This window comes from Myxocyprinus asiaticus, chromosome 11, assembly GCF_019703515.2.
Source record: "Myxocyprinus asiaticus isolate MX2 ecotype Aquarium Trade chromosome 11, UBuf_Myxa_2, whole genome shotgun sequence".
Taxonomy (NCBI): domain Eukaryota; kingdom Metazoa; phylum Chordata; class Actinopteri; order Cypriniformes; family Catostomidae; genus Myxocyprinus; species Myxocyprinus asiaticus.
This window is the reverse complement of record NC_059354.1, coordinates 35,443,519-35,466,542: the sequence shown is the minus strand read 5'-3', so window position 1 is coordinate 35,466,542 and position 23,024 is coordinate 35,443,519. Positions and strand designations below refer to the sequence as shown.

The 23,024-nt window shown below is 37.5% G+C and overlaps 2 protein-coding genes across 9 annotated transcripts in view; one reads left to right on the top strand and one right to left on the bottom strand.

Annotated features, from left to right (window-relative positions):
- Positions 1–3,849: 3,849 nt before the first annotated feature.
- On the bottom strand, positions 3,850–9,168 carry mpc2b (mitochondrial pyruvate carrier 2b). The gene is made up of 5 exons (XM_051711180.1): positions 8,835–9,168; positions 7,017–7,057; positions 6,848–6,932; positions 6,604–6,715; positions 3,850–4,525 (listed from the first exon to the last, which is right to left on the bottom strand). The coding sequence occupies exons 1-5, from the start codon at positions 8,932–8,934 to the stop codon at positions 4,480–4,482; spliced, it is 384 nt and encodes a 127-aa protein (XP_051567140.1). The 5' UTR covers positions 8,935–9,168; the 3' UTR covers positions 3,850–4,479.
- A 1,576-nt stretch (positions 9,169–10,744) lies between these two features.
- The window catches only part of LOC127448539 (DDB1- and CUL4-associated factor 6-like), a 51,315-nt gene continuing 39,035 nt past the window's right edge, over positions 10,745–23,024 (top strand). For 4 of the 8 annotated variants that reach the window (XM_051711165.1, XM_051711166.1, XM_051711163.1 and 1 more), the window contains exons 1-5: positions 10,745–11,162; positions 13,686–13,747; positions 18,494–18,586; positions 19,909–20,094; positions 20,259–20,372. In XM_051711165.1, the coding sequence (XP_051567125.1) occupies positions 11,075–11,162; positions 13,686–13,747; positions 18,494–18,586; positions 19,909–20,094; positions 20,259–20,372 (543 nt within the window). In that variant the 5' untranslated portion in view covers positions 10,745–11,074. The remainder of the gene's footprint in view (positions 11,163–13,685; positions 13,748–18,493; positions 18,587–19,908; positions 20,095–20,258; positions 20,373–23,024) is intronic. The other 4 variants (XM_051711168.1, XM_051711167.1, XM_051711162.1 and 1 more) reach the window with 1 other exon arrangement.

Below are 23,024 nucleotides of genomic sequence, written 5' to 3'. Positions count from 1 at the left end.
TTCATCAGAGGGTATGCACAGAAATCTGCCTTGTACAACCTTATATCTAGGGGAGTCTGGGGGGCATGCTCCCCAGGGAGAAAATGTTTTTTTTCTCGCAAAAACAACATCAAAGCATTAGATTCTGGTGACTTTGAGAAAGCATTTTTTTTTTCTTGAGGATGAGTAGTATTCATGTAACTACTGGCTAAAGCATTTCTTCCGGTAACCGTTCAGACAGATGCGTTCTCGTTTCAAAAATGCAAAACTTACCACAACAAATAGAGCAGAACGCAGGTGTCTCGAGATGTGTTTTTATCAGTTGAAGAAGTTCTTTTTTTAACTTAAAGCGACTTTTAAATATGCAGCGCTCACGTGAGAGATGCTAAAAACAGTGAAACGTGATGCAGTTGTCAAAAGACATCCATCTAGCGAATGATTACATGGAAAACAATTGAAAAACAGCATGAGCGGATGCAAAAACACATTTAGTTTGAACAGCCCCCTGTTGACAACACTAGCTGAAGTTTCTCAAAGTTACCTCTCAAAAAGACAGCCTTTTGTTTCAGTTGATTGTTGGTAAATTTACACTGTATTCAGTGCTGTTTGTTCTCTGTATTTGTAAAAATCTCGATACTGTTTTACTGTGCGTGAATCCGCTCCAAATGATTCAGTGAGAGAGCGCTCCGAACGAAATGTACTGGATCATGAATCGATTCAGACAGTTTTGTAAGCCCGTTTGGCCAGTTCACTGAAAAGAACCGACTCAAAAGAATTATTCATTCGCAAATTGGTCATCGCTAGTTCTTTTAAACTGCCACGAGACACACTTCATGATTGAATATACTGAGAGTAAATATTTCTCACGTCAGTCGGAGCGCTCATGGTTGGGGCCACTGTGTCTGGGCATGGTTCAGATACACGCTTCTCCAAACATGAACCAGCAACTTTTGGGTGAACACATTTTATCGTGTCTTATTCAATCACATGTATCTATGCAAATTGTTTAGCTGCTGATGGGTGCAGTTAAAACTAAAGACTTAAAAAAAAAAAGCTGTTACAGAAGTGATGTCAGCTAATATGCACAACATTTTTTCACAAAATATAAATCAATGAAGAAAACCGAAGCTTCAATGAATAAGCTTCAATTCTTTTCTGTAGTGCTCGTAAAAATATTATGTGAAGTGTCACTGAACTTGCCTATGCATAAATCTTGACAGTGTTTAGTTGTATACAGGTGTGTCAGCGTTCACAATCCTGAACATCATCAAAACAGTTTGTTCACCGTTTCTTTTGATTATTTATTATCTGCACAAGTATCTGGCTCCTGTGTTCAAATTCATGTGTGCAGGACAAGAAAAGGCTAATTGTCCCCTCATTGAATGGGAGGATAATAAAGAAAAAGGAAAAACAGACATTATGCTTTTTTCTTCTTCTTCAGTTTTAGGCTGCATTAATTTGTGTAAAAAGACAGTTTCACTCTTATGTGGGTTGATATTGTCAAAGATACAGACTAAAGCAGATATAAATTCTCTTCCTCAGTTTTCATAAACAATAACCCTACATTGTATGTTTTTATTTTCAAAGTTAATTTTGAAATTAGTTGGTTTTTGCATTAGTTGGTAATGAAACATCACAGTTTGCCTTGATTTCAAGTGTACAAATTACAGTATAAATATTACATTCTTTCCCAAATCCCTTTCCCTGCTGACACGTCTGTGTGTGGTGGCTCTTGATGCCTTGACCCCAGCCTCAGTCCATTCCTTGTGAAGTTCACCCAAATTCTTGAATCGATTTTGCTTGACAATCCTCATAAGGCTGCGGTTCTCTTGGTTGGTTGTGCATCTTTTTCTTCCACACTTTTTCCTTCCACTCAACTTTCTGTTAACAGCACTCTGTGAACAGCCAGCTTCTTTGGCGATGAAAGTTTGTGGCTTACCCTCCTTGTGAAGGGTGTCAATGATTGTCTTCTGGACAACTGTCAGATCAGCAGTCTTCCCCATGATTGTGTAGCCTAGTGAACCAAACTGAGAGACCATTTTGAAGGCTCAGGAAACCTTTGCAGGTGTTTTGAGTTGATTAGCTGATTGGCATGCCACCATATTCTAATTTTTTGAGATAGTGAATTGGTGGGTTTTTGTTAAATATGAGCCAAAATCATCACAATTAAAAGAACCAAAGACTTAAACTACTTCAGTCTGTGTGCATTGAATTTATTTAATACACGAGTTTCACAATTTGAGTTGAATTACTGAAATAAATGAACTTTTCCACGACATTCTAATTTATTGAGATGCACCTGTATATTTCCTGAAGAGAATAATTTATGGATGTATGGTTTAGGTTCATGATTAAAAGTCAACACTGACCTTCAAAACTACAACAAATACTGTATAGTGAAGTTATGTTCTAAGTATAAGAGACTGTACAAATAGGATGTGGGCATTGCATTGTTTTATCAAAATAATGAAATATCTTTTGGAGCAAAACATTATTCTAGAAACCTGTTTGGAGTAGATCAGTAACAGAATATGTATTTTCATTCACACTGATTTTTTCTTACAGCTCAGCCACTGCACCTTGCCAAAACACCTTGCATTGTCACTAGACTCACTTTACTGTTTCATATAAAAGCATAAGTTTACTTTGACATAAAAATAATTTTACCTGCCATGTAATAATAAATAAATACTCTGACATGCAAAAAACAGTGAGGGGGCGGTCTTACCCCACTTTCTCCTACTCTGAACAAATTAAATTAAAGGGTTAGTTCACCCAAAAATGAATATTTTTTTCATTATTTACTCACTCTCATGCCATCTAAGATGTTTATGACTTTCTTCTACAGAGCACAAACAAATATAGAAGAATATCTCAGCTGAGCTCTGTAAGTCCATACAATGCAAGTAAATGCTGGTGATCAGGTCTTTGAAGCTCCAAAAAGCAGATAGAGTCAGCATAAACAATCTACTGGACTCCAGTAGTTTAATCAATGTATTCTGAAGCGGTACAGTTAGTTTTGGGTGCAAACAGACCTTTTTCACAGTACATCTTGACAACAGTCTCTTTAGTGATCATGATTTCAAGCGCGATTACACTTCATATAGCGCCATCTAGTGCTCAGTGCATGTGTCAAGCACAAGGAAGTGTAATCGAGCTTGAAATCATGATCGTGCCTAGAGACTGCAGAGTAATAATTTGGTCTGTTCTCATCCAAAACCAACTGGATCGCTTCAGAAGACTGATTAAACCACTGAAGACGTATGGATTACTTCTCATGCTTACTTTATTATGAAATTGCCTGGTCACTTTTCACTTGCATTGTATGGACTTACAGAGCTGAGATATTCTTCTAAAAATCTTTTTTTTTGTTTTCAGAAGAAAACCATACACTTCTGGAATGCCATGAGGGTGATTAAATGATGAGAGAATTTTCATTTTTAGTTGAACAATCTCTTTAAAGCTTGAGTTGACTTGAACAACAGTCCAGTGCCTCATTCACAATGCAGTTTCTCCTATCACCATACGAGGGAAGCATTGTATTGTGAATAGAAGATGAATTGGCTACCGCTTACTACACTGTATACCCTGAGCACAGCCACTGTTTTTTTTACAAAAGTATGTACTGTAATATGCAGCGATACATATAAAATATACTCTTCTAAACATGGACAATTATCTCATCCTTAATGTGTTTTACTGACAAGCATGCAGTATAAGGCTGAGATTTGTTTCCCCAATGATAAGTACTGTAACTTTGAAAAACTTGATCTATTTAAAATGCAGAATATGTAATAATAAAGATGAATGTACACTTACTTCAAACTACTGTTATACCTAAAGGTACACTAGACTTGAAGGGTAAGACACTTGTAGCAAAGCTGACTTTATTGTTAGTTTATTTTGGTGTGAATTAAAAATGTCAATTATTACAATACAATTCAACATGTGTTTCATGATGTATAGGATCTGATATAAAACTTTTTATTTGAATTTCATGTTACTGAAGATATGACTTTGTAGAGTTGAATAACAAAATAAAACAAAAATACATTACAGCCAATTAATAAATATTTCCATAGAAATACATGTTACGAAAACAGACCGTTCTAAAATTTATTTGGAGACAGTATAACTGAGGCTGAGTCAAGAAATTCACTTAGGAATTAATGGCAAGCAGTATTATTGTAACTCAAGTATGATACATTGAAAAGCACCTTTATCAAGATGCAAATCAATCATTAGCATTTTAAAGAATGTACAATCATACTAACATGAATATATGTAACATGTTGTGCGTTCTTATCAGTAATAGTTGCTATGGTTTCTAGTGGCACAGGACAATAAAAAGGCCTGAACTCTAAAAAAAATAAAAATCACATGAATTCTGTTCATGCAGAAAGTGTGAGGAGGCTCTACTGAATGACGGTGGGGGTTCTGGGGTACCAGTCGAAGGGAGTCCCTTTCGGTCCTCTAGATGCACTTTAAGAAACACTGGTATCAAGCTTCAGTGTCTTTCTCCTTTGCCTTCTGTTCCCGGTTATGTCTGTGGAGATTGAAGAGCTCTGATATTGAAAATCCACTACACTGGTGTGCAACTTGCTATTGCATAGCTGTTTTTCACAGTGTGTGCCCCTAAATTACACAATATGGTGACCTGTATGTGTGAAAAGGATTATGCAAGAGCACTATAGCTACTCTGGGTGACATGATACCAGATGGTTACTACACAACACTTGATGCGCTTCAATGCTGGGAGGTTTGCAACAGCTCAAGGGTTGTCTGGAAATTAGCCAAATGTCAAAACTCCAGAAAATGTACCTTTGCCCATTTTCCATTCATGTGATTATACAGTCCAATTAACTACTGGATTTGTTCATGCATGTATTTTATTGCTGAATGAGAGCAGATTGTGCTGTTTTTATGTGTCTTAAAGTCCGTGATGTGAGAAAGGTACCATCCATTGTTCCTGGCAGGCTACTCTGCCTTGCAAACTACATTTGGTTAGGGTGGGGATGGGGTTAGGGCATCTGCTGCCTGCCAGGAACAAATAGAGGCACCTTTCTCCCATTGCAGTGGCACTCACTAATTTTTGTGTTTATGTTGTCTTGGACTTACACTGACACCTAGTGGCATGGATGCAACATAATTCAAAATCAATAGTTTACCATTACATAGCCATTGAATAAATTTTCTATTACCAGTCAACCAATGATAATTTAATCCATGAGTGAAAGTGTCCAATTACATGGCAGTAACTGAGATGAAGTGAGAAATATTCATCTGGTCATTTGATTATAACACGGCAGCCCCCATGAGGGGATATTCTCTCCATGCACAACCCCAATGGCGAAAAAATTGGGACAGTATGGAAAATACTAATAAAAACAAAAAGTAGTGATTTGTAAATACTATTCACCCTGTGCTTTATAGAAAGCACTACACCATGTTATTTGATGTTTTACCTTGTGAATTTAATATTTTTTGGAAAATATACACTCATATCAAATCAGATGACTGTTAAGTTTAGCAAGCTGAATTTTCCCCCATTCATCCATTATGCAGGTCTTCGGCATCACAATTGTACGAGGCCTTCATTGCAGTATTTACACTTCATTATGCATGACACATTCTCAATTGGAGACAGGTCAGAACTGCAGGCAGGCCAATATCTCTGTTTACGCAGCCATGCATTTGTAATCCGGGCAGTATATGGACATCACCGGCAACAACGTCGCCTATGGGCACAAACCCGCCTTCGCTGGACCAGACAGGACTGGCAAAAAGTGCTCTTCACTGACGAATCAACCAGGGTGATGGTCGGACTCGCGTTTTTCATTGAAGGAATGAGCGTTACACCGAGGCCTCTACTCTGGAGCGGGATCGATTTGGAGGTGGAGGGTCCGTCATGGTCTGGGGTGGTGTGTCACAGCATCATCGGACTGAGCTTGTTGTCATTGCAGGGACTCAACGCTGTGCGTTACAGGGAAGACATCCTCCTCCTTCATGTGGTACCCTTCCTGCAGGCTCATCCTGACACGACCCTCCAGCATGACAATGCAACCAGCCATACTGCTCGTTCTGTGCATGATTTCCTGCAAGACAGGTATGTCTTGCTATGGCCAGCGAAGAGCCTGGATCTCAATCCCACTGAGCACGTCTGGGACCTGTTGAATCGGAGGGTGAGGGCTACGGCCATTCCACCCAGAAGAGTGGGGTAACATCTCACAGCAAGAACTGGCAAATCTGGTGCAGTCCATGAGGAGGAGATGCACTGCAGTACTTAATGCAGCTGGTGGCCACACCAGATACTGACTGTTACTTTTGATTTTGACCCCCCATTTGTTCAGGGACACATTATACCATTTCTGTTAGTCATATGTCTGTGAAACTTGTTCAGTTTATGTCTTAGTTGTTGAATCTTTTTATGTTCGTACAAATATTTACACATGTTAAATTTGCTGCAAATAAAAGCAGTTGAAAGTGAGAGGACGTTTCTTTTTTGCTGAGTTTATATACATATATAAAATAAATTCACATCATAACAACATCATATATTGTGTTGTTGTAATGCTTTCATTATAACACGATTTAGAATATTTTCTAGTATGGTGGAGTACTCACTGCCATATTCTGAAGAGCTGCGATCCTCCTGCACCTCCAACAAAGAAATTTACAGCAAAAAGGTTCCAGTTCTTGGGTATTATAACCAGGGAATACCTTGACCAAATAAGACCTGAAAAACAGAGAGGGGAAGATTTGGTGTGCAGTTTTGAAAAGAGTTGGATGCAAGTAGCTCAAAACGCCCTAATACTTGCCCCTTATTCATAATAAACTATCAGCAGTGTTACCGATGAATATTTCATACCTGTGGCTGTCAATACAGCAGACTGGGAGGTACTGAGTTTATCTGCTGGACGTGTCATGTCTGCTAAGCCAGCTATCACCAGACCCTGAGGGAAATCAAAAACATGACTCAAACAACAATAATAAAAAAAACATACCCAGTAAACAGACAGAAATGTTGCTAATCTTACCCATTTAAACATTGGTGCCCAGAAGAACACAGTCTTTGGACCTAAAGAGGAGGAAATCAATACGGTTGAAATATGTACTGATCAGTACTGATGGTTGTTGTAATTGCTCTAAAGTTAAGAAAATGTGTAATTGTGACAGTTCTCAGTTGTGTTTCAGCTAACAAAACCAAAAGCTTAAAAAAGCAGTTTATATGAGTCTGAGCCATGAGCTCAAATATAAGATCACAGATTATTTTAGACTATATCTGAAAACCAATTGTAACAAGGTTAGGATGGGAAATGAGGCGGCGGGAACCGGCTGAACAGTCAAAATAATATTTAATAAGAACTTAAAAAGACAACACGAATACACATGGCAGCTGCATGTGGCTCTCTCTCTCCCGAATAGTGATGGGTTGTTCATGAACAATTCGTTCATTTTGAACCAATCTTTTATGTGACTCAGGCTGTGTATCGTTTGTTAGTATGCGTCCTCCGGAGGATGCGTCCTTTGAAGGCTGCAGTATACCGAGTGTCCTCCTTTAAACAAGCCTCGTTTAAACGAGACGGCCTTCGTAGGACAAACGGAAAGGGAACGTAACGGTTGCTATAACAGCACGCCACTCTTTAACAAGCGTGAGCGCTTTGAGTGAGAAGGCAACAAAAGTCCCTTTAGAAGAGAATATATGAGGGAAAATTTAGGAGAGTTATAATGATGTAAAGAGAAAAGAAAATAGATTTTACAGGTGTACTTTTAGTCTAATATTTTATTTTAATTATATATTAATATAATTATAAATATTATATACTCTGCACCCATCTACTGAGGTACTTCAACTTGGGAATTAACATTCCTTGCGTTTGAACATCTTAATTTAAGAATTGTGGGTTATGAGTGCCCACGAAGGATACACCTCATGCATCCTCCGAATTCCCGTGAAAGAAGGTCGCATTCGAAGTGTCCTACTTTCTTTTCTGAAATGAGACACAGCCTCAGAAGAACGAGTAATCTGAGAAAGTGATTCGTTCATTTTGTGTTGACCGCGCATGTGCATTGCGCAACCTCCGTTCGTTTCTTATGTGAAAACCGCATAGGCGCTGTACAGGAAACATAAATTATTAGTTCACCTCTCGAGTCTTTTGGTCCGAGTCGTTCGTTCTTTTGTCACGTGACAGCCGTATACGCTATGCATTGCTCACACAGGAAAATTGTGTAATCATTGGTTTTTTGCAAGTCAACCTTGCTGATCAGCGTGCATGACACGTGATCTATATTATTCTGTCACTAATAACCATACGTCTTCAGGCAAAAGAAACTATACAGACTGACTCATGTGTAGTTGTTAATGTGAGCTGAAGCTGGGAGTTCGGGTTATTCATCAATGATGATCCAACTCTGGCAGTAAAGACAATCATAAAAGTATATGTAGACATTGTAAACGTGCCATACTTGCATAACCAGTATTGCATATAACAATATGACAAATATTATGAAAAGTTGTTTCCTGCCAGGCTTTAAAGGTAATGCTTAGCCTGTAAACAATACAGAGGTGAAATATTACTAGGAATCATGGTTTCCATGCAACAATCCAAATAAGATATCTACATCTTATGCTTTATAAGCTATCTTATAATAACTATAGTTTATTACCATACAGTTAAATGATTACATTATTACCTGCATGTTAAAGCAGTTGAGTGGCTCTTTTTGAACCTTACACTTTCTAAGGCTGCACTGACTGTCATATGACACACTTTAGTGTATGCTGCCATCTCAAGAGGTTAAACAGATCAGTATCGGTGACAAATAAGCCGTCACCCTAACAGCATTCGTGTTACCTGCTGGGTGGTTATAAACAGGTCTCAGTTTAGCCGGGAGCATATGCTCGATCCTGTCCAGGATTTTGCGATAAGAGGCTCTCAGTCCCACCATAGCCATGATGAATGCTAAACCAGCTAAATGCAACCACTGTACGAGCGAAAATACTGCCTGGACGTACAAAGCACTCGACTGCTATTTCACAGTGATGTTTCTAAAAGGCAAGAGCCCGTAACCGATACAACAAGACCTTTGAACGAACATATAGTGCAAAGTCTGCGTTATTGTCCTACTTTCGACCTTGCTAATGCAGTTCACTGGTATGTTGTCGTGTGAAGATCAGCCAGCGCCGTCGTCGCTAGGGCAATTACGTCATGACGTAGCTGAGCTTCTGATTTGTTGATGGTTTCACGCCTCTTTGCGTGATTGGTTAAAAGGGGTTTGCACGCACTAAAGAGGCGGGACTTTGACAGGACCCTCTGAGAAACGCTGTTTGCGCGGTTTTGGATTGAATGGGTACAACCAAAACATTCAGTGGTGATTACTGTGAAATATAGAGCGTTTTTTTTAATAGCAAATACTGAACACTGTCTCAAAATGCACATTAAAAATGAAGTCAAGGGCGTAGGTCAAGAATAGCCTGTGCGGAAATTCATTTAAAGGGATTATTCACCAAAAAATTAATATTATCTCTCTTTTTTTTTTTTTACTCACCTTCATGCTATCCCAGATGTGTATGACTTTCTCTCCTCTGCAGAACACAAACAAAGATTTTAAGAAGAATACCTCCGCTATCTAGGTCCATTTAATACAAGTGAATGGTGGCTAGAAATTTGAAGGTCCAAAAAGCATATAAAGGCAGTATGTAATACATACGACTCCAGTGGTTAAATTCATGTCTTCAGAAGCTATATGATAGGTGTGTGTGTGAGAGAGAAACAGAGAAATGTTTAAGTAAATTCTTTTTTTTTTACTTTAAATATCCACTTTCACTCTCACATTCTTCTTTTGTTTTTCACAATTTGCATTCTTTGTTCATATCACCACCTACAAGGAGTAGAATTTATAGTAAAAAATGACTTACATAATGATCTGTCTCTCACCCACACCTATTTTATCGCTACAGAAGACATGGATTAAACCACTGGAGTCATAGGGATTACTTTTATGCTGCCTTTATGTCTTTTTTTGGAGCTTCAAAGATCTGGCCACCATTCACTTGTATTGAATGGACAAACAGAGCTGAGATTTTTTCAAAAAATCTTCATTTGTGTTCAGAAGAAGAAAGTTATACACATCTGAGATGGCATGAGGGTGAGTAAATGATGAGAGAATTTTCATTTTTGGGTGAACTATCCCCGTAAAATATATTTATTGAAAAAAGCGTTTTAATCTATTTTGCATTTTACTTTATTGCACACATAACTATTGTCTAATAGGTCTACAAAATATAAATACTAATTCACATATTTTATCTATTTCCAATTCAATAGCTATTAAGATTTCCTCAGTGTCATTTATCGAGTGTCACGCAGACTTGTCACATAGTGGCTAATTGTTACTTTTCTCTGCGCTGGACCAATCATAGTCGTTTGTGATTATTGGGTAATTAAAAAAAAAAAAATTATAAAGAAGATTATTGGATCAGCTACAAATCCTCAGAACTAAGATATTTAAATCATTATTTATAATAAATGTAATTAAAATTGTTTTAAAATACTATTATTAATAATAATACTTATTGGGATTATTAGTGTTAGTGCTGTCACAAAAACCTCAAGTGAGAGAAAAAAAAAAAAAACAATCCTAAAATTGTATTTAAATGACCGCGCATTCAAATCCTAAGATTTGGATGCGCGGTCAAATAATCGGCGTAACTGCTGCGCACACTTGACGCTCTCGAGAGCGACCCGCTCATTACCATCAACTGCGCGTATCTCCCTTCATTGGCTTTGGGCTCGAGATGGATTTGACGTACCAGAGCAGCAGAAGCTAAAGCGGATAGCCAAACAAGCAGCATAATATTTTTACTACACCTCAAATCAATCATGCAAGAAGAGTCGCAAGCGGATCGTCGCAGGGGTGTCGATATCGAGGAGTAATATTCACTCCTTTATCCATTCCCAGTTGTCGATGAACTTGTAGCGACTAAAGCAGTGCAGTGAAATAATACTAATCAAACGCCACAGGAAGATAAACACAAGGAAAGCGCTTGCTCGCCTCTTTTCATGCATGTCTCAACATTAGAGGTTTAAACACCATGTCCGGCTCTGGCAACCTCATTTGGGATGTGAGAAAACGCACCATCGGATGCACAGATCCATGCGCGGTCAGGACAAATTATTTAGGTAAGAAACTACAACCCAATGCCACGCTTAGAAATCATCTGGCATACTTGTGTTTACGAAGACTTTCTTGGTGACAGCTGTCATCTGAGCTTGCACACAGGACAGAGACACAGGTTAAAGACCATCTTAATCTGTTAATTTAATGCTGTTATGTGTTAATAAAGACGTAATGGTATCACACTAATTATAGGCTATTGTTAACACCTTGGTTCAAAATATAAAGGGGTGTCCAGCTGATTTGCTTTTTTGTATTGTGACTCATCTAAACTTTAAAGATATTAAAAGTAGACATAATATTTTTAAATGCACAATTCTGTATATTAATTGAAAAGTGATACAGACAGAAAATGTCACATTGTATAATTGCTTTAATGAGATCAACTGCTCAGTGGTTGGTACTTTTCAAACCCTTTTGTCAAAAGGTTGTTTATTTAACCAAATATTATTATTATTATTTTGTTGCCATGTTTCAAAAAAGATTAAATGAGCCATAAAATGCCAAGGAATTAAAAATGTTAACAACCTTTCTGACAATTACTAACAAAGGAATTTAAGACAACATTTTTAAAATTAGAAGTCTCTATACATTATGAAAAATTACGTATTACGTTTGTTTATGTGCATTGCATTTATGGACATTGGTGTATGCTTTCATTGACTTTCATCAAAAGTCTTTTTGGGAATAAAGGTCATCTTAGTGCAAGGTTACAAAAAAATCCATCAAAACATGCAAAGACAATACTCGCACTAAAACCACTCGCCATGTACAAAAAAATAAAAATAAAATTATATATATATATATATATATATATATATATATATATATATATATATATATATATATTATATATGAGCCTATTTTTAAGATTTACGCATTTCAATTTCATAAAACAATTCCATCAAATTGTGTAATTTTGAGCGAAGTGAAATTAATAACATTTTCAATATTTATGTATTGTATTGCTAGCTAGAATTAACTCTAATTATATAATCACAACCTATTTTTTAAGTTGATAAAAATGCCGTTAAGTTTAGTTTTTCTTGCACTCATATGACATACAGAACAATTAAGGGGTGACCTTTGTTGGAAAGTCTGAGTATATGCTTAGTTATGAATAAATAGTTTCTTTGTTTATTTGGGAGGATTGCTGATATTGGCTAATGACTTTAGAGTTTTAGTTTGACATCGTTCATCTTCATTGTTGATTCACAATGTCTTGTGTTAACATGTTCCTTAAAATTTCAAGGATTTCTTGTTGACAAACAGTACAAGATGTTCTGTTCTGTATTGTCAGTATTTTCGTTTGTAGAATGAAGTTCAGTGTTAAATACGATGACAGAATTTTGTAGTGTTTGTGTGGACTATTCCTTTAAGGAACAAAAATAGGAATTCTGGTTTGACAGTGAAGAGAGGCTGACATTTTCTGAGCTCTGAAAGTCATTTTAACTGAAATCAGGTATACACCTTTGAATCTTTACCCACACTGGTTGCCACTTGTGATAGTTTAATATATTAGCTCTAAAGTGTTGCCAATCAGACCCCTCTGCAACATTACACTAGTTAGTCCTCAACATCTGAGACCTGAGAGAAGTGTCAGCCAGTCTTGGCTGACTTTAAAGAACATTTATGTAATTGACTGACTCTACTGAGTTGGATCCACATGTGTATTTTAGACCATACCGATTTAGCTCATTTCTTTTCTTTACCCTGAGAACAAGTTGCTGCACTTTGGTTGAATGAATGTGCCAAGGGGTTCTGTGTTTTGTCTGAGTGCTATTTTACTCCGGATCTCACAGTCAGATAGTGAGGTGGTGATAGCATATAATTTAGAGTGTGCTGTATTTAGCTCAGCTCTTCTTGATGTTGTAAAGCCTGCCAATGGTTAACTTGGATCAGCCAAAAAACAAAAAACAATATGTTTTATGCGTTTGTGAGCAAGAGCTTGATTAAATATGGAACTGAACCTGTGTTAACATTACGTATATCAACCGAGCATGAGTCTTCCAATTCTAGCTCAGTTGAAAATGGTGAGATTTTGAGGCTAATTTCAGCTTTTGTTTTCCATTAGCAGTGTGATCTGCCAGTGTGGAGGTTGTACCAGTAATGTATAGAGCAATGTCAGCTAAGGCTACTGCTGTTCTATAAGCTTGTGCCATTGCAAATGGTTGACCTAAGTTTGGCACTTGCTATTTGTAGCTCCTTATACCCAAGCTGAAAATACAGCCACAGAAAGATGTCTTTTTTCAACCACAAGAAGGTGCCTGCTTGTTGGAAAATGAAACTTTCATTATGCATGTTAATACACATTAGTTTACACAAGGTTTCATTATGACATATTGAATAAATCTGAGACAAAACCAAAAGAAGATCATCAACATAAAAAATCAGGTGGTTGACCCTACTCATCACTATGACAGGATGTTTGCTTGTACACTTGGTCAAATACAGGGTGGTAATTTAATAGTGTTATATTGTGAAAAGAGATGTCACAATGAAACAAGTAATTTTCTCTCTCTCTCTAGGCAGAAAAGAGTTTGTGCAGCGACTGAAGCTCGAAGCCGTTCTCAATGTGCATGATGGATGTGTAAGTCGCTAAAGCACTGAAGGTCTTTCACCTGTATTGAAATCACAAGTTTTGTCTGTCTGTTCTGTCTTTTTTTTTTTTGGGCTAATTTACTTCCCTAAATAATTTCTCATGCAGGACAATGTATCTGTCTGGGTTATTTATTTTGTCTCAGGGGAATCGCTGTGATCGTTTTGTGTCTGTAAGTGAGTGGTGTGTGTGTGCTCGTGTCTTTCAACTCACTTATCTCTGGCTCCTGTTCTTTATCTGTCAGTGATTTAAACTCAGAGGCTGATAGGCGCCAGGGTGCCACCAGGGACGTCATTTTGTATACTGCCAATGGTGCTTTACTGCTGGGAGATCCAACAAAGCCTTGTACTCCGTTTTAATGGCAAACCTTCCAAATGACAAACACCCCACTCACTCCAATATAACCTCAGACAGGCTTGAACAAACTCATAGAACAGGGCTGGAGTAGGTTTCGAGTAGTTTGCACCAGTAAAAAGCATTCTTTCACTGGTTGAATGCAAATGTCCTTCCCTGCATGTGACAGTAATACTGAGGTGAGGTGACCACTGTGAGCATATGAGGCTGAAACATGGACAGAAACACAGTGGGAACAGAAGGCAGCATAGTAAAATGATCTAATAAGGATTGTTCACAATAAGCAGATATAACACATCACCTAGGTAAAGCCAGACTGTAGAGGAGTATGTTTACTTTCGAAATAAACAGAATTTGCACGTTCCATGGATAGAGTACAAAATAAGGCTTAAAACTTTTTTTGTTCTTGTTTTAAATAGGTCTGTGAAAGTAGGTGCTTAAAGGGAAAGTTCACCACCCCCCCAAAAAATGAAAATCTTGTCATCATTTACTCACCCTCATGTTGTTCCAAACCCATATGACTTCGTTTATTCTGCGGATAACATTTTCATACAATAGTAGTTGATAGTGCCTAACTTTAAAGCTTAAAAAAGCTCCCCAAAGTATCATAAAAGTAGTCCATGCGACTTGTGCGTCATATTCCAAGTCGTCTGAAGGTATGCAAATCACTATCTACTGCTATGGAAATCAGAGATTAGTGGTCGACCGATATGGGTTTTTTAATGGCTGATGTCGATATCCAGAGAGCAGGGTGGCAGATAGGCCGATAAAATGCCCATATATCACACAATTTAATATAGTAAATAACAAACATAAAATTAAACTCTTATTTAGCACTATATGTACTCAATTTCACACAAAACAAAAAAGAATATTGTATTTTAAATGGTAGATAGCATTTTCTTCAGATTTCTGTTTAGTCATCAAATTTTAGTAATTTATTTGCACGTGAAGAATATATTAGGAAGAAGGAAATAACAGTACACACAGTAGTCCAGCAACCATGGATGGCATGTCCACGTTAGCAATCGCATTTACTCCCATTTAAAATGTCAAATCAAACCAATTGTACAATATACAGTACATAATGAATAAGACATTTACTTATAGCACACGTGAAATGCTTTTACTTTGGGCTGCATCCGAAAACGTAGGCAGCTGACTTGCTACCTTACTGCCTAATCAGTTAATGGCTTAACTCTTAAGGAAACTGGTCTCCGAACAGTTTGTAAAGCACCTTATTTTCATTGTACCTCCATATACAGCCTCTGGCGGCAGGATTTTCCTGGTTTCAGACGCAGCCTTGAAGTTGCACTCACGCGCTCGTGCAGATCCATCTCCTGACAGTTTAAACAGCCTGGATCGCCTACTTGGATTGTCACAGACGGACCGTCACGATTTTTGAATGAGAGGATTTTTCATCCTGATCCTGAAGTTTTTGATTCTGGCTGATAGAATACGCGCTTCAGAGGAAGATATTAGATGAGCGCTCGACAGGAAGAAAACGCTAGATTTTCGTGAGGTTCGTGAATGACATCTTTTTAAACGAGATATCTGCATATTTGCAGATGGCATATAATAGAAGTTTTATTGATATTTGGCTTTTATCATAAGAAATGTTACTGGGAACTGTTGAGGAGAGACTGTTAGAATACGTGCTTTAGAGGTAAATAAATGAGTGCTCCACAGGATGCTGGATCTGCTGAAGTTTTGTGAGGTTTGCTTATTACATCTGTTTAAAAGAGATATACGCATATTTGCAGACAGTATATGATATTATTTTTATTGATATTGGATTGATTATGACTTTATCATTAGACAAGACAGTTAAAAGTTACAGGGGACTTTTAATGAGAGAGAAGGAGAATGAAACAGGCGAGTAATTTAACATTATGAGCTCAAACGCGTCTGCCGTGGTTCTGATATGTGGACCGTTTAAATGACACTGTGTTGCACACCGGTCTATTATTGTAGTAACACGATGGCACGTAACAACAAAACGAACCGTGACTGGTCATTTACATGTCTCGCTTCACATGCAAGCAGGCGATTTTCGGCACCCTCAAAATAAAAATCGTCCAAATGGGAAAATTTATCGGCCAGTGCCAATAATTAAAAAAGTCAGAAAATCGGCCAATTTATCAGCTTCGGCAATATATCGGTCGACCACTATCAGAGATGGCAACATTCTTTAAAATTTATGTCTGTAGATGACAGGATTTGTATTTTTGGGTGAACTATTCCTCAGAAAGTGTTGTGGCTACAAAAATTACATCTCAATACTTTTCAGCTTATTGACGATATTCATTGTACTGTCGATAATTATGCATACAATGTATATATTTGCTGTGAAGTTGCATTAAGAGTTTTTTTTTTTTTTTAATCAGAGTAACCATAATTTCAACTAAACAGCCATTGTAGCCAAGTAGATTCAAAATGTTTCATGCAGTAAATAAAAATCTAAAAATAATGAAGGAACATTTTCTGCATGTTTTTCAGTAAAATAACACAAAAACTATATTTAATCAGTTTTATTTAGATGCAGTAAGACAACAATACAGTAATAAAAAAACAATATTTATACATGCTGTATATTTGTACTAAAAAGTTCACTCACTTTTTGGAGCCCAGTTCAATTTTATTATAAAACAATATAATGCTGAATTATTGTTGTTAGATGTATTAATTTGAGGATTGTATTTGTTTTGTACAATAATAATTTTTCTTTGTCATATTTACTTTACCTAGAGCTTTTATTTTGGCGTAACACTGAAAGTATGTGTGTACAGTACCGCCGCTCCCTATACGCATATTACGCAGTCTGTGGCACCAACTCCCTAGGGAGGCACCATCTTACCCTAGGGGGGCACCAGAAAGTCCACCGGTAGACCTTACTTGCACGTTATGTGTTATTCAAGGATCCGGCAGCAGTCCCGGGACACAGATGATCACCTCGCGCTCGCACTTTCACCTCGCGCTCGCGCTGCGCCTTACAACCCCCTCCCCCACCCCCGCCGCCTTGACCGACAATCCCGGAGCTCTGCTTAGGCCATCAGTTTGGCCAGTGGTGGTCCTGTGCGTGTATTTCTCAGTTTGCAATGTTGCTCATTACAAATCTGTTGAACCGCTATCATCTCCTCCTTTTCTGTGATACCGTCTCTCATTTTTAGATTAGTATAATAACTTGTAGCGGTTACAAATATTTGGAATTCTGCCACTGTGTGAATCTGCAAAACTTTGCCTTCAACTGCTCTCAGAGCACTGAATATAATTCACAGCATATAATCACAGAACACATCACCTGTTCACTCTGAAGCACACAGACCATGCATTCATTTAATTAAATTGCAGCCTTTTCCGGTTTAATAATCACATATGACAAAACTAAGATTTTGATGTTGATTAATTTTACAGACCAGAAGGATTTTCGCATGACGTGCTCTTTTGCAAACGTTGTGACCAAATAAAAAGCACACTACAATCATCACGTTATTCACGATATTCCTTAATTGTATGTTACCAGCAAAATCATTGCAATGATATTGTGAATATACTATATATATAGCCCAGCCCTAATATGCCTATATAATAGTTCTCTCTCTTAAAAACAATGTACCTTTTATTGTGTTAAAGTAATGGGTCACTAATTTGTGCTTTGTTTGTAGAAAATGCCAACTACTCCTGCCATCCTGGTTTATGAACAATAAATTCTATTTGTCAGGTGGCCTTCCTCTTTTACTCTTTTTGCATATTGTCTGATGTGTTAAACTAAGACAAATGCACAGAAAACCCGCTGTGTAGTTTTAACTGCAAGGAGAGAAAGGTGTCTTTTATTATCTGGCTTGGGGTAACATCTCAGGTTCCGTTCCGATGTGACATAGTTGCCACATTTAGAGCAGACTCCACATTTTCACAAATGACACAGTACAGGCTGCTTTCAACACTTGTTATTTTAGCATGTAATGCATCATACTATGTCTAATACAATTTAATGCCACAGCTGTAGAGTGCAAAGCGGAAGGGGAGAATGAGGGATAAATGCTTAATCCCTCCCAACGACATTATTTTGGGAAGGCAGAGGTCGGAGGAAATGGACTCTGTGTGATGAGGTTTGTGCTGTTTTAGAAAGATGAGGAACAGACCGTATCAACCTTGGGTTAATGAAATATTGATCGATTGCTCTTAAAGGCACAGGCAGCACACAGCACATCAGACCATCTCAACTCGAAAGGTCTAAAGTAGGATTTTATGTCATCATATATCAAGTATGTAAATAATTGGATGGATTATGTGTTAGGCCCTGATATAGTTTTGAGGAAGGGATATTCTTTTAGAGCATAGAGTGTGCACTCATCAGATGGTTTTCATCATCTTTCTTAACAGGTTAACACAATATCCTGGAATGACACAGGGGAGTACATCTTATCAGGTTCAGATGACACTAAATTGGTTATCACAAACCCTTACAACAGAAAGGTAAGGTAAAGACAAAAAAAAAAAAAAAAAAATATGTATAAGGTTGGAATAAAACTGCACTGCTAGATCTGCATTTCACCTACTGTAATGCATTCAACTGTAGTGTTTATATTTGTATTTTCAAAATTGGATTATTTCCAATAACTGGAGTAAGATGAGAGTGTGATCTATTTTTTAGGACAGAAGCATGTCTCCTAACCTCTTCATATAAGGTGTTTTTAAGTGCTTTTTGTCCAGTATCATAAACAGTTGCTCTCCGTTGGATTTTATTAGTGCAGATGCAGGATTATTCCCACTGTAATGAGTGGAAATCCATTTACATTCATGCATGCATTTGACAGATGCTTTTATGTGACTTACAGTGTGTTCAAGATTTAAATTTTATAAGTATGTGTGTTTCTGGGAATCAAACCCATGAGGCGAATATATCTGATGCTGATCATCTAAATATGTCAATGCTTGATTTACCCTTAATACATAGGTGTTTCCCCAAACATTATAACCTACTCAGGTCTTTAGGCATATACCGTACATCTATCACAAATGGATCTACAAAATGCCAGTGCCGAATCATATTGTTCATGTGTTGCACTTGCTATAGTTTACTTCCATTCTGCTTCTTCGTCAAATAGTAATGTCAAATGTAAATCAAGTCAATCACTGAAATATCAGTACCACCTTGAGTAAGAAATAGCATGCATAATACAGTATGTATGGTTACATGCATGGAATACTGATAATTCACAATTTTTCACACAGAAAATCAATGTGATATTGTAGTCATTTGTATGAATATAGTACTCATTTGTCTTATATTAAACCAAAAAATATATGTCCTGTAAAAGAAAACTTGATTTATTGAAGAGTAAAAAAAAGAAAGAAAAAGGAAAGCAACACTATTACATATCTTAGGTCTATAATGACCCTATACACTTTTGGTAACTAAGCAGTTATTAAAATATATATAAATATATTTTTTGCAATTTTGCCATCAAATTTTGTTACACTATTAAGAAGAGAAAGGTTGAGGAATACTAAAGAGGTGTGGGCATAACTAAAACAAATGGATGAGTAACGGGGTGAAATGAGGTCCTGGGTCACTAAAGACCCGAAGTATGCATTAAAGGGTTAAAGAGGAATTGAGTAATTTTTTCGATGTTAAAAATACTTTCCTATATCCCAGCTTAATATGCAGAGACAACAGCAGTTTTTGTGATAATAGTGCTTTGAAGGTGCAAAACAAATGTCACCCCAAAGGGATGCTTTGTTTTTTTCTTTGTGACAATTTTTGATTGTACAAAGTGTCTCATCTTTGCCTTTAGGTCAAGACAACAATTCGTTCAGGACACCGGGCCAACATCTTTAGCGCAAAGTTCATGCCCCACACTAATGATCAACAGATTGTGTCCTGCTCAGGAGATGGCATCATTTTCTATACACATACAGAGAAGAGCCAAGAAATCAACAGACAGTGCCAGTTCACCTGCCACTATGGCACCGCTTATGAGGTAAAGGGATTATTTAAGGAGTGACATGCATGAAAGTCTGCAGTGAGATGACGATAGAATTGTGGAGTACAAGAGAATGGTTTTAAGTGTTTCTCAGAGTCAGCATTATCTTTGTTTGGAGCTGATGAGGTGGAAGTTGACGTGTGACATATTTCTCTCTGTAGATAATGACGGTGCCAAACGACCCTTACACCTTCTTGTCCTGTGGAGAAGATGGTACAGTGAGGTGGTTCGACTTACGCATGAAAACTAGCTGCACAAAGGAGGACTGTAAAGATGTAAGAAGATTTTGAGTGTGTGTGATTATCTGGTTTATAAGGACTTCTAAAAACTGAGAATATGAAACAAACAGACATGCATTTACTCATTGATTTCAGATTTTAAAGAAATAGTTCACCCTAAAATGAAAATTCAGTCATCATTTATTCACTATCATGTCTTCCAAACCTGTATGATGGCATTTTCTATTGTGGAACACAAAAGGAGATGTTTAGAATGTCCGAGCTCCATCTTCCATGCAACCAAATTAAACAAATAAATCAACACCCCTAGAAAGTAGAAAGTGACCAGTGGCTACCATGTTTAACTTTGATGGAATCAAACAGCATTGGTTCTTGAATGTCTCATGACTCATTGCAGTGTGGCAAGTTTAAATTTGCGAAAGCACAAATGAGATTTGAGGGTAAGATTTTCAGCAAATAACTACTTAAATTTTGATTTGTTCCTCATACAAAGCTATCGGATAGCTGCAGAAGACTTGGAATACAGGGCACAAGTCATATAGACTACTTGAATGTGCTTTTTATGTCTTTTTTTAGCTTGAAAGACTAGGGTTACTGTATGACTTCATTGTATGGAAGAGAGTAGCTTAGACATTCTTCAAAATATCTCCTTTTGTGCTTCATGAAAATAAAAGAAAGTCACATGGGTGTAGAGTGACCTGAGAGTGAGTAAATGATGACAGTATTTTTTTATTTTGTGGGTGAATTATTTCTTGAAGTATAATGTTTCAGCTTAAACACAAAATTCATCGGGGTCCTCCAGACCAATATCTACATAATGGAAAGATTCCTCATGAGTGCATTCTGTTCTTTGCTTCTAGACTCAATCACATGTTCCTTCACTCTGTTTCTGCAGTTAATAGATGCTTTTCTCATTTATGACACAGTCCTCGTTGGAGAGGTTGCCATACTGATCTGAGATCAGGTTTCCCTCCTGCAGTCTTTAATCTAACTATTACAACTGGTGAATAACACTGATGCTAGCACTGCACCTCAGAGTCATTTCTGATAATGAGGAAGCAGCCTCCACCCTCGATTTCTCAACCCACAGAGAGTGTGTGTGTGGTTTGGAAGATATTTGCTTGAGGGCATGATTGCTTTCTGTTTTTTATCAGAAGCCATTTGTTTTGTGTGGTAAAGAAAATGCACTGCTGGAAAGTGCTTTTTGGATCTCAGTGATGTTTGTGTTCTGTCAGTAGCAGAGCTTCAGCTGTCAAATTTTTTGGGCTCCTTAGAGGCAAGGCAAGGCATTATTTTAATGTCTTCAAAACACACTTGCACAGTGTCCTAAGGCACGATGTGTCATGTTTTGAGTGTCAAATTATATATCTGACCTCACTGAAATAGCTGGTAAGGACATGGAAGTAGATCTGAGAATAAGCCTCTGTCATTTGAATGCCATTGCATTAGTGACAAAATATTATAGACGAACTAAAATAAACAAAGTGGCTTCTGCAAACAAGCAATACTAGACCTTTTCTCAGAACTAACTTTGGTCTTCTAATTACTTTTAACCAACTGGTCTCAAGGTGATTTTTAGTAGATGTATAAAGTTCCACTAAATTTCACAAAGGTGCTCTAGCAGAGTGACAACAGGTGTAGTTCATCACATTAATTATGGACATGTTCCACTAATGTATGACAACTAGGAAGTGTCCAAATGCTTCTGTCTTCATTCTGAACAGTATGTCTATTGTTTTATAATTTGGAACCCAACAAATTTCTGCTTAAAAAATGGTGCTTGTGCTATCTTTTTTTTAAAACAAGCCACTTGATGTGATTTTGTTATCTTATTCAATGGCATTCTTTCACTTTTAAGCGTACCTTAGGTGTCCAAATAATTTTATACAATATATAGAGTTGTGCTCAAAAGTTTGCATACCCTTGGAGAATTGGTAATATATGTACCATTTTTAAAGAAAACATGTGTGAGCAGGCAAAACACATTTCTTTTATTTCTTATGGGATTCATATTCAACTGTAGGTTATAACAGAATGGCACAATCATAAAACAAAACATGGCAACAAAGAAAAAAATTAAATGACCCCTGTTCAAAAGTCTGCATACCCTTAGTTCTTAATACTGTGTATTGCTCCCTTTAGCATCAATGACAGCGTGCAGTCTTTTGTAATAGTTGTCTATGAGGCCCCAAATTCTTGCAGGTGGTATAGCTGCCCATTCGTCTTGGCAAAATGCCTCCAGGTCATGCAAAGTCTTTGGTCGTCTTGTATGAACCGCACGTTTGAGATCTCCCTAGAGTGGCTCGATGATATTAAGGTCAGGTGACTGTGATGGCCACTCCAGAACCTTCACCTTTTTCTGCTGTAATCACTGGAGGGTCAATTTGGCCTTGTGCTTAGGGTCATTGTCGTGCTGGAAAGTTCAAGAGCGTCCCATGCGCAGCTTTCGTGCAGAAGAATGCAAATTGTCTGCCAGTACTCATCTTGCCATCAATTTTCACAAGATTCCCCGTGCCTTTAGAGCTCACACACCCCCAAAACATCAGTGAGCCACCACCATGCTTCACAGTGGGGATGGTATTCTTTTCACTATAGGCCTTGTTGACCCCTCTCCAAACATAGCGCTTATGGTTGTGACCATAAAGCTCTATTTTGGTTTCGTCACTCCAAATTACAGTGTGCCAGAAG

What these genes read in the sequence shown, in the direction of transcription:
- mpc2b (XM_051711180.1), bottom strand. Translation starts at nt 8,934, where the DNA reads ATGGCTATGGTGGGACTGAGAGCCTCTTATCGCAAAATCCTGGACAGG. An exon ending in TGTTTATAACCACCCAGCAG is followed by an intron (nt 7,058 to 8,834) that starts GTAACACGAATG and finishes CCTCCTCTTTAG; the next exon opens with GTCCAAAGACTGTGTTCTTC. An exon ending in CAGCTCTTCAGAATATGGCA is followed by an intron (nt 4,526 to 6,603) that starts GTGAGTACTCCA and finishes CAATCTCCACAG; the next exon opens with ACATAACCGGGAACAGAAGG.